The sequence below is a fragment of the Tachysurus vachellii genome, chromosome 14 (assembly GCF_030014155.1).
Source record: "Tachysurus vachellii isolate PV-2020 chromosome 14, HZAU_Pvac_v1, whole genome shotgun sequence".
Lineage (NCBI taxonomy): Eukaryota > Metazoa > Chordata > Actinopteri > Siluriformes > Bagridae > Tachysurus > Tachysurus vachellii.
In genome coordinates this window covers 23865611-23876704 of record NC_083473.1, presented here as the reverse complement: position 1 = coordinate 23876704, position 11094 = coordinate 23865611, and the positions used below count along the sequence as shown (strand labels likewise).

Below are 11094 nucleotides of genomic sequence, written 5' to 3'. Positions count from 1 at the left end.
ATCCGCCTCTTTTGTTTCAGCTCCTTTTCCGTCGGTTTTGATTGGTCACGCGAAGTCTGACGGACGAGTATATGAACCAATAGCTTTGCGCGTTAGCTTATGATTGGTGTTCTGAGAATTTTAAACTACTTAAACGGTTTTGAGCGGGTGGCTGGAGATCAGTCCGTACATCTGAGGGATTGCTGTGGTTTTTGTGTCTCAGTCGGAGTTGAATGTTTATAATAAAAAGGACACACGGGGCCAGAAGACGTCAAGTGAACTCTTAGGCCTTGTTTTTAACAAAAGGTAATAATAGTTTAAATAATCTGTGGTGTTTTTGCTGTTTATTGGGATCCAAACTTCAACGTTAGTTTAATATCACCGTTAATGTTCTTTAATCTCATCATGTTTATAATGTTCTGAGGTAAATATTAATGATTTAGAGCTTATTAACGCTGTTGTGTTCAGGAGCATTGCTAAGATTTTTGCTAGCTAGCTTCTGTCAGCTAACATGCTAGCTACAATCCTGCTAGCTTACTACCACTGATACTTAGCCTAGGACGGATGATGTGTCTTAGTTTAAACTCGAACATCTTATTTAACCTTTCACAATAAAGCTGGCAGCAGCCGATTTGTGACATAAACGTGTTTCTGGGCAAAGTGAAAACAAACCAGGTGGATACAGTAATGTGGTGCCCTGAACAAAACTAGGTCCAGGTCCAAGGAGATCCATCTAGGTCCAAGGAGATCCATCTAGGTCCAAGGAGATCCATCTAGGTCCAAGGAGATCCATCTAGGTCCAAGGAGATCCATCTAGGTCCAAGGAGATCCATCTAGGTCCAAGGAGATCTATCTAGGTCCAAGGAGATCCGTCTAGATCTGGGTCCAAGGAGATCCGTCTAGATCTGGGTGCAAGGAGATCCGTCTAGATCTGGGTGCAAGGAGATCCATCTGGGTGCAAGGAGATCCGTCTGGATCTGGGTGCAAGGAGATCCGTCTGGATCTGGGTGCAAGGAGATCCGTCTGGATCTGGGTGCAAGGAGATCCGTCTGGATCTGGGTGCAAGGAGATCCGTCTGGATCTGGGTGCAAGGAGATCCGTCTGGATCTGGGTGCAAGGAGATCCGTCTGGATCTGGGTGCAAGGAGATCCGTCTGGATCTGGGTGCAAGGAGATCCGTCTGGATCTGGGTGCAAGGAGATCCGTCTGGATCTGGGTGCAAGGAGATCCGTCTGGATCTGGGTGCAAGGAGATCCGTCTGGATCTGGGTGCAAGGAGATCCGTCTGGATCTGGGTGCAAGGAGATCCGTCTGGATCTGGGTGCAAGGAGATCCGTCTGGATCTGGGTGCAAGGAGATCCGTCTGGATCTGGGTGCAAGGAGAATCTCGACGCTCAGTGTTTACAGTCTGGGTTTCCTTCACGATCCCATTTATTTATTTATCCATCCAATTGCTCTTAAGATGGCATTTTAATGGGGTCAACATATTTGAAGTCAAATCTCATTTCAGTGTAGTGATCTGCACCAAAAGGCACACCTACATGTCCAATGTGTATTTTCCCTCATTCAGTCGTCTCATTTAATTCTTTAAGGGACACAGCCATGAGTTCCCTGCCCGAGGCCACTCGCTCCCTTGTGCAGGTGTTCAATGGGAAGCTGCAGGAGTTCACCAATGAGATCGAGAGCATTCACATGGTATGGCTGGAGGAGATTCAGCAGGAGGCTAAGCGCATGTTCTCCAGGTACACGGTCACGATTTGAGTCACAGTGAACGCTGCCATGTTGTTCGTGACAAAATAAAATGTTGATTATTGTTCAAATTATTCTTTATGTGGAGATAATTCTCTGGGTTTGTGTTGCAGTGACTTTAGCACAGAGCCAGAGCTTATGCCAAAGACGCCATCACAAAAAAAGACAAATCGCCGGAAACGGGTGTCCACAGAGCTCGGGGAATCTCGTAGCAAAAGACGGTGAGGTTGATTAGTTTATACAGCGGAAGTAGCATTTAAAGTTTTTAACTGCACTTTGTTCTCTTTTTAATCATTTGAGTACTATACAGTGGTAGTAATGCCATTGTAAACAGAATTCAGTGACGGCTTTTACTAATTTTCAAGAGCATTTTTAGGGACAATCAATTTGTTGGAGCACAAACATTATTATTATTATTATTATTATTAACATTTTTTTTTTTTATAAACCTAGATGTTTGTCATTATGCATCAGCCCATATTTTCCATATTGCCCCTCTTTAGAAACCTTTATATATATATTGTGTGCCTGCTGTAACAATCTTTTCCTCCTTTATTTTTTCCCCCCCTCATTTGTTTTCTCTTCAGTTTCTCTAAAGGGAAGCGCAGTAACCTGCGTCGTTCCTCAGTCCAGCTCACTCTCAATTCGATCTCTGAGTTGGTGGATGCACATGTCCCCAGTAACAGTACTGACGGTGTGGCTGAGGAGCCTGTTCGCCGAACACGCCGTAATAAAGCCACAGCAGTTACCGCTGCAGACAGTGAGCCAGTCAAACGTAGCACACGCAACAAAGCAGCTGCCAAGGCAAAAGAGCAGGCTGAGAACGTGGACGAGAAACCGGCAGCTCCACAGTCACCTGAAAATGTTTCAGAGGAACAGGAGCACAAGGTAGAGGGGTCTAGTAGCTCTTCATCTCCTGTGCAGATCCTGGTGTCTGAGGTCATGGTGAAAGTCCCCTCAGCTGAGCGTCTTTCTGCTGAAAAGTTGCTCCAGTGCTCTCCCTCTCCTGGCCGCTGCGCACAGAAGATTATCATCGCAGCTGCAGGTGGACAGGCATCGACTCGGAGCTCAGGCCGACACTCCTTGGTGGTGCGGCGCTCTCTGGCAGGCCTCAGGCATAGCATGACTCAGGAAGCAGTGCGTCGTGCTTCTCGACGCTCGTTTCTGAAGAAGAAAGCCAGGCTGGGCAACTCGACATGTAGCAGCACCGTCAGCGGTAAGATTAGCTCGACACAAATTCACACAGTTTAAGCAATTTTTAAACGGAGCCATAAAGAGTAGCACATAGGATAGTTGAGCTTGTTATGAAGATTTGAGTTTTTATATTAGAAGCTAGGATTTCTATCGAGGTTTACGCAAACAACGTATGCAGAAGAAACCGTAACGTCAGTGAATAAAGGTTTGTCCTTTAGTCATGTGAACTTCAATTATTTAGATTATGGAAAACTGGTAACTACATTAAAAAGGCAGTGTTTTATTAATTCAATGTGACTGGAGATTTGGTAAGACCTACAAATGTGTAGATCCAGAGGTCTTTTTTTTTTGCCCCTCCATTATGTGGCATGAGTGGAAAATGCAGGAAGGTTTTGAATATTTGTGCAAAAATTGACCGCTGTTGCTAAAGGAGGTGATGTCACGGTGTAAAGCATCATCACTAGGTCTTTAATGGAAATCAGCTCCAGACAGAAAAGCGTGCATTTTATCACTTACATTATGTGAATACAGTTGGTTCTCATCGATGTTGGACTTGAATTCAAAGCCTAGACATAACTTCATTGCTGAAGTTGCTGTGATTCGTGATTGTAGTTAAAACTGAATACTTATTCTGTGTTTGTATGTAACTTTGTTGCTGATGTTTTGAATGTACGGGTTGTTTAGGGGATGTAGACCCAGAGGACCATGATGATGATGATGATGTGGATGACAAGATGGAAGAGTAAGTCTGATTTTGCTTTTATTCCCATAGTTTATTTTGGATTTTTAATCCTCGATCTAACAGAGTGAGCAGAGCTGATTATCAGATGAATCACTGCCTCTGTTGTAGGGCGGTTACTGAGGAAGAGCCTGCAGCAGAATCTAACGCTGAAACAGAGCCCACGCAGCCTGAGGTAAAGGGGTGTATTAGCACTGTCAATTACATAGAACTCGTGGACTATTAAGAGTTCATTATGACTTCTGCGGTGCAGGGAGTGGGAGATATTCTAGTGTTATAAAATTCTAATTGATTAAGCTTCGTTAATTTATATGTATAATCAGAAGTTTGAGTGATATTTAGGGAATTTTCATACGTTCGTGCAGGCGATTAACCAAGAATCCGAGCCTGTGAAGCCAGTAGAGGAAAACGTTGCAATACTGGTGGAGGAAGAGATGACAGCATCTCCGAGTGTCCAGGAAACCTTCAGAATCACACGCTCCATGGCTCGGCCTTCAGTATCAGGTACTGCTGTGTCTGAAACTTCCAGAGTTAAAGTGGGCATTAAAATCTCTCCTGTAAAAATATGGTGTACTTTAACCGGCTTTTTATAAAGAAAAGTTATGAAACGGTTCTAAAAGTGGTGCTTTGTGTTTCTTTGTTTTTTCTGTAGATGACGGTGGGAAAAACGCTCAGGACGATGTTCGGTGAGTTTGCATCATTTAATACTTTGTTTTAATTGTGTTTTAGTTTTTTAATCTGGAATTTTGTGTACTAGCGATTGTGTGTATTTCAGGGCCTCTCGCACAGCTTCCAAACGTGCAGCAGCGGAAGCCGCAGCAGAAGCAATTTGCACCCCCAAAAAGAAGCACTCTCCTCCTAAAAAGTGCATGACTGTAAGCCAGCTTCCACAAATACCCAATAATAATGCAAAAAGTCCATCAATAAAGTCCATCTCTCCATATTGCTGTATAATATAAACGTCTATAAATCTTCGACTCGGTCTAGTTTTCGGTTAGCTATATAAAGCTTATCGTGGACTTTACAGGGCATCACACCCGGCATGCGCTCCTTCCTGCACACGGTTCAGAAGAACCAGCTGCTGATGATGACACCGAACTCTCTCGGACGCACTTCAGTCATGAAGTCCTTTATTAAGCACAGCGGAAAACTTGACGTCAAGGTAATTGTCTACTCACCTCGTGCATGCTAAATATTACACTGGTCGTGAAATTTTATGCCAGTACTTTAATTTCTAGATATATGATCACTGTTAATGAGTTAAAAGTAGATGTAGTTTCTTGCTGAGCTAGTAATCCTGCTCTTCTCTTTTCCCCCAGTTGAGCACTGGCTCAGTGGTAAGTGTCAGTGTAATCCACTGTATCCTTATCTCTGGTGTGTGTGTGTGTGCGCACGTGCACATGTATTCGGGTGCTTATCTTTTTCATCTAACCTATGGTGGTGTAACCGTTCACTTTATATGCAGTTGTTTAGTCTTCAGTTAGTTGTCATTAATATTTGTCTTTAAAAATCTGGTCTGTCTAGGATTTTGTATTGTGGCTCGCATGTTCACACTGACCAGGTTCTGAACATTTGGTTAATGTATTAAATTCCCTACACTACATTATTGCCTTCGTTATAGCTCGTGCACAGTCAGAATTAGACCTGAGGTTGGTTGGTTTAGCAGCATGGCTTGAAGGGAAATTTATGTGATTAAACCCCCCATTCTGCCAATAAATCAGGATTGCTGCATCTTTTCATTTTCTCCTGTCTATAGCAAGTCCCTCTTGACATACACCAACTTTTACATTAACTAGAAACAGACACGTGTATTTGGCCTAGATGCTGATTCGTCTTTGTTTATTTGTTTCCAACCTCTCCGGTGCTGCACTGTTCAGTAAGGGAGAAAATATTAGTTGAAATTCTTGTGCATAGTTTTGCACTATAGATTAAAGGCGTTCTGATAAACCTAAATGCATTGCTAGCTTTAAAGGTGAGGTCTCTGTTGTTTGACAGCCAATGTTGACATATAAAATCACCAAAACAAACACGCCCCTAACCCAAATGGGTCCCACCCCTGTATCGATAGCTCCGCCCACACGTACATACGTAACCCAGGCAACTAACGGAAAGAAACGTGTCTTTATCATAGCTGAAGTGAAGAACAATACGATTGTAGATAAACAAACAAGCAAAAATGACACACAAACATAATCATGTAAAGGACAAAGACATATATTAGTTCTGTGTAACAAAGCAAAACCAACGTTACTCACCTATCGAGAAGGAAAAAAGCGCCTCGGCGTCTTAAGTAAAGTTGGTCACATATTCACAGATTGGAGTTTCCCGAGTCAATAACTCCTGAGCTAAACACTGTTACTACACAAAACACGGTTGTAGCTGCGTCTCTACATTACTACGATAGAAAAGAGGTGTTATTTGTGTAGTAACAGCGTTTAGCTCAGGAGTTATTGACTCAGGAAACTCCAATCTGTGAATATGTGACCAACTTCCTGCTCCTTCAGTTCTCTCCAGCGCTGGAAAGCTGATCCTATATTAACACGTCCTACTTCTTACCTTATCGTAAGTCTTTCTTCTCTTTCTTTCTTTGTTTTTATCCTCCATGTCAATGTTAAAACCGCTTTCTGCTAATGTCACACACTGAACACTCTCTCCGCCCATATCGACCACACGTTTGTTTTGATTTTTGTTTTGTTTGTCGTCTCGACTCAGTTTTCTGAAGCATTTCTCAAACAACGGAGACCCCACCTTTTTAATATACGGTGCAAATCTAGGCACTAGGATTATTAAGGGACTCTCTTAGTGTATCTAGGTAGACCTTCCTGAGCGATACTCGGCAGCGCTTTACTACCACACACACGGCTGTGAACCATCATAATCATCCCGATTTTCAACTCCATTAACTTTTCACTTCATGTTCGTCAGATTTGGCACTACGTTTATCCGTCTGTCATATTTCTCACTGACTTTTACCTCCACTTCTCTTAGGAACGGGAGCGACAGAAATGGGATGCACTTAACAAGAAGATCGAACAAGAAAACGAAAGAAAGAAAAAGTTGGAGGAGGAGAGAAGGAGGAAACAGGAAGAAATTAAAAAGTATGAAAGCCTTCGAGTTTGTGTGCGTTTGTGTACACACAGATTATAGATTGTAGGCTATAAAATTGACGTTTTCTTTTTTAGAAAACGGGACGAGCGTTTGAAACGAGTCGTGGAGGCCCGGGTGAAGGGAGAAAAGGAAAAAGAGCAGGAAAAGAAAAAGAAAATAGAAGAAAAAATGGCACAAATAGAGAAGAAAAACGACATGGTTGGTTGTTCACCGTCACTGAAAGTGTTTTATGCTCATTGTTAATGTGTAGTTTTATTTGTACTTGATTTTCGAGGCTCTGAACAGGTTTGTGAGTCTGGATTGTAAACCTTTCTCATCTTACACTACCAGCTGCGTGTGGAGCGGCTCGCCGAGGAGAAGGCGAAGAAAAAGGTGGCGACTAAACGTCAAGAGGAACTGGAACTTCGCAGGAAACAGGAAGAAGCAGCACGGAAGAAAAAGCTTCAACAGGCTGTGAGCACACTCGTATACTCTCGACCACTGTGACGGAAACATGTTAATGTTAATTAGTGAAGCTGTGACCTTTCACACTGTCAAATTAATTTTTTGAACAACATAAGACACTTTTCAAACTTTAATTTATAACCAAACAAATTGCAAACATGCATCGTGTGTCTCGTTCCTCTATGTATTGTCTGGTAGTTGTCTTTCCCTCCTTCTCCCCCACACAGTCATCATTTCACTACTGCAGTTATAATTTTGTTTGTGTTGCCTTCTGGTGGTCTTTGGAGGTACTGCAGAAAAGCTGTCAATATTTAAAAAAAGAATTTGAGACCTGATTTGTACTCCTGTATTGAGACACTAAAAGTTGGACAAAGACTTGGATGTTTACAAAAGTTATAAGTTAAGTTTGCTGTCTTAAGGACACTTTATCCATCGTGTGTGTGTGTGTGTGTGTTATCCAGGAGGAGGAGGAGCGGCGACACCAGGAGCTGCTGGCCAAGCGCAAAGCCGAGGAGGAGCGGGAGAAGGCACGCAAACAAGCCGAGGCTGCTCGTGCACTGGAGCTTAAGAAGGAGCAAGAGAAGGAGAGAGAACGAGAGAGGGAGAGGCAACGTGAGGAGAAGGAGAGAGAGAGGGAGCGAGAGCGACAGGTTGCTGCTGAGAGGTTGGTGCTGTAAAAGAAATTTTCCCCTCGCACTTAAATTTTTGTCGGTATTACAGGGAAAACGTGACCAGCACATAATGGGCAATTTAAACCGTTTTAGAGAGCGGCTGGAGCGGGAGAGAGCTGAGCGAGAGAAGGCCATAGCTCTTCAGAAGGAACTGGAGAGAGCAGCCAAGGAGAAGGAGAGGAGAGAGCTAGAGGAGAAGAGCAGGAAGGTTCGTATATGACCTCTAGTACTGTAACTTTTATTGTTATTTATATACTATTATTTATATAGGTGCTACATAAGGGGAGGACCCTAAATAATACAAGTAAAATATTCAGGAACAGATTGTTTACTTTATTTAGGAAGAGGAGCTGAAAAAGGCTGAGGAGGAGAGACTGGCCCAACAGAAACGTGCTGCTGCTGCTGCACCCCCTACTACCACTGTACGTGTTCCTGTATAATAACTCTTATACTTCATGGTACATTAGCATTTAATTACAATTGTGTTGTAATAATACTTTACCCCCTACAGACTGCTGTAAACGTGCCCATCAGCAAAGCTCTTAACACCACCATTACACACAGTCCTGCACTGAATGTTACTGTAGATATTGAGGTAAGTTCCTTGTCCTCTTCTACACGTTTTCCCAGATCATTCAGTTTATTTTCAGGTATCACTTTTAACCATTCGTCTGTCTTTCAGCAATCAGTCATGAAAACTCCTGTGGGAAAAGGTGACGCTCATAACAAGACAATTGGGGATAAGGGATCAGGGCTGAACGTTACTGTAGATGTCGAGGTTAGTTGATGTTTGCTCTTCATTCAGATTATGGTTGCACTGAATTTGTCATCAGTTAAAGGTTTTGTTGTAGGTTTGAAATGATGACTTTATGACACTAAGGTTGCAGCTGTAGGGATCTGCTGAAATCTATATTAAAACATGCTGACTGCTCTTGTATTCTCAGTATAGCACCATCACACATACTATTAGACTTCACTCCTCATGAGCGCATTAAGCACCGTTACACACACACACACACATTAAACACAGCTGAAATAGCTCCATGTGTTCAAGGTCATTCTTCCTGCGTTATTGTGTAAAGACTGATGAAAAGTAGTGTCTGAACGACGAGGATGTTCCACACAGGAAGATAACCACTTTTTTTTTACACATATCCTACAGCAGTCTCCTCAGTCCTACCAGATTACACCTAAAGGCAAGAAGGTTGCAGTTTTGGTTAATCCAGACGACTACGGTATGGACCAGAACAGCGACGACTCCACAGACGACGAGTCGGCACCCAGGAAACCCATCCCTTCATGGGCTGAGGGTAAGATTTCAGCTTGTGTGGATCTACTTTTCTCTATTATTTTTAACAAGGTACCTCAAAAGTGGTTTAAACAGACCTATTAAACATATGTTTTATATCTAGGCATGCAACTTCAGCAAGCTATTATGAAGCAATATTATGACCCACTGGATCTGCACTCGTACTTTGGGGATGTTGAGCAGCCCAAACTGGAGAAGATTTTTCAAAGGAGCAAACCACGTTTCTTCAAGCGCACAAGCTCTGCTGTCTGGCACTCTCCTCCACGTATGGGTGCCATGCCTTACTAGCCGGGAACCGGCTCTTAGTCTCGTCTCTCTCTTTTTTTTCCTGTCTGTATTTTTTTAATGTAAGCATTTTAGATTTGTGTTTATATAAAACATTCGAATTCACTTAAATAAAGTGCTATAAAAATGTATCAGAAGTAGAGTAATACAAAAACATACAAGGGTTTTGCAACCAAACACTGGGCACGTTCCAGTCCTCCACCGAATCCTCCTCAGACTCTTATTTTAACTTACAGTATTTATTAATACTGTTCGTATTGTTAGAAACTGTAGCCTTCGTTTGTTCAGCATGAACGAGCGTTTCCACTGACGGGTTTCAGTAATCACTATGTATGTATATAAATTCTGTTTAAACCTGCAAATTCTTAATGTTTTTTTCAGTGTTGAGAAATGAATCAATTTATTTGATAAGTTTGTCTTTTTTTTTTTTTTTTTTTTTTTCTCTCCCCTTTTTCTTTTATTTTCTGAACCTTCCATTATATTTAAACATATGCAGGATTTAATCTGCCCCCATTTGTCTCAGTGGACTAAAGCAGAAAGTTACGTTATTTTTAGTATTGGGTCTGTACCAAAGCATTTGTCTTTTTTTTTTTGTTGTTGTTGTTTGTTTGTTTGTTTTTATGTTTAATGAAAGAAATGGTTAAAGGATGCCATTATGTTTCAGGATTATGTTTGTTTTATGTGGGTGTTTTTCACATTAAGAGTAGAAAAAGGCCTGATTTTCTTTTTGCCCATAAAAATTAGAATTAATAAAATTTACACAAACAAGCTCGGGCTTTAATACTGACGTTACAATTTAAAAAAAAAGAGGAAGAATTTGCACTCGTCTCAAAAGTATAGAGAGCATATTGTTTATGCAGTCGTTGTACTCTGAGATTTATCTTATATGTGCAAAGATTTGAATTATCTAATCAGCCAATCAAATGGCAGGAGTGCAGTGTATATAATTATGCAGATATGGGCTAACAATTTTGGGTAACGTTCACATCAAACATTAGAATAGGGGGAAACGTGATCTCAGTGATTTGAACTAGGCTGGTTTTAGAATTTATGTAACTGCTTATCTGTGATTTTCACGTACATCAGTCTCTGGAGGCATGTTCTCCCCGTGCCTCGGGGGTTTCCTCCGGGTACTCCGGTTTCCTCCCCCGGTCCAAAGACATGCATGGTAGGTTGATTGGCATCTCTGGAAAATTGTCCGTAGTGTGTGAGTGCATGAGTGAATGAGAGTGTGTGTGTGTGCCCTGCGATGGGTTGGCACTCCGTCCAGGGTGTATCCTGCCTTGATGCCCGATGACGCCTGAGATAGGCACAGGCTCCCCGTGACCCGAGGTAGTTCAGATAAGCGGTAGAAGATGAATGAATGAATGAATCAGTCTCTGGAGTTTACTCAGCGTAGTGCAATAAATAAATGTGCTCCAGTGAGAGGCAGTTCAGCAGATACTGTAGATGGTCAGCACTCAGAGAATAGTTAGAGTGGTCTGATTTGGCAGAAAGGTTATAGAAACTTGGATATTCACTACAGTTGTGACCAGAAAAGCAACTCCGGGTGCATGTCATGTCAGACTGGCTACAACAGCAGCTCGTGTCATGTTCTGTTTTTGTCAGCCTAGAATAC

At 42.1% G+C, this 11094-nt stretch overlaps 1 protein-coding gene across 2 annotated transcripts; it reads left to right on the top strand.

The window, feature by feature from the left end:
• Positions 1-106: 106 nt before the first annotated feature.
• incenp (inner centromere protein) lies at positions 107-10244 on the top strand. 2 transcript variants are annotated; one of them, XM_060886727.1, is made up of 21 exons: positions 107-285; positions 1570-1719; positions 1840-1947; positions 2314-2942; positions 3605-3662; positions 3771-3834; positions 4025-4163; positions 4312-4345; positions 4435-4534; positions 4687-4821; positions 4979-4996; positions 6648-6757; positions 6842-6965; positions 7098-7220; positions 7673-7875; positions 7976-8090; positions 8224-8304; positions 8394-8477; positions 8565-8660; positions 9045-9192; positions 9295-10244. In XM_060886727.1, exons 2-21 carry the CDS (start codon positions 1580-1582, stop codon positions 9477-9479), a joined length of 2694 nt encoding a protein of 897 aa, XP_060742710.1. In that variant the 5' UTR covers positions 107-285; positions 1570-1579; the 3' UTR covers positions 9480-10244. The 2 variants fall into 2 exon arrangements, with proteins under 2 accessions (XP_060742710.1, XP_060742711.1); XM_060886728.1 differs by lacking the exon at positions 4979-4996.
• Positions 10245-11094: the final 850 nt, after the last annotated feature.

Bases quoted from the DNA above. Each gene is read 5' to 3' on its own strand.
- incenp (XM_060886727.1), top strand. From the start codon at position 1,580: ATGAGTTCCCTGCCCGAGGCCACTCGCTCCCTTGTGCAGGTGTTCAAT. The intron at 2,943-3,604 runs GTAAGATTAGCT...CGGGTTGTTTAG, and splicing joins ATGTAGCAGCACCGTCAGCG to GGGATGTAGACCCAGAGGAC. The intron at 8,091-8,223 runs GTTCGTATATGA...TACTTTATTTAG, and splicing joins TAGAGGAGAAGAGCAGGAAG to GAAGAGGAGCTGAAAAAGGC.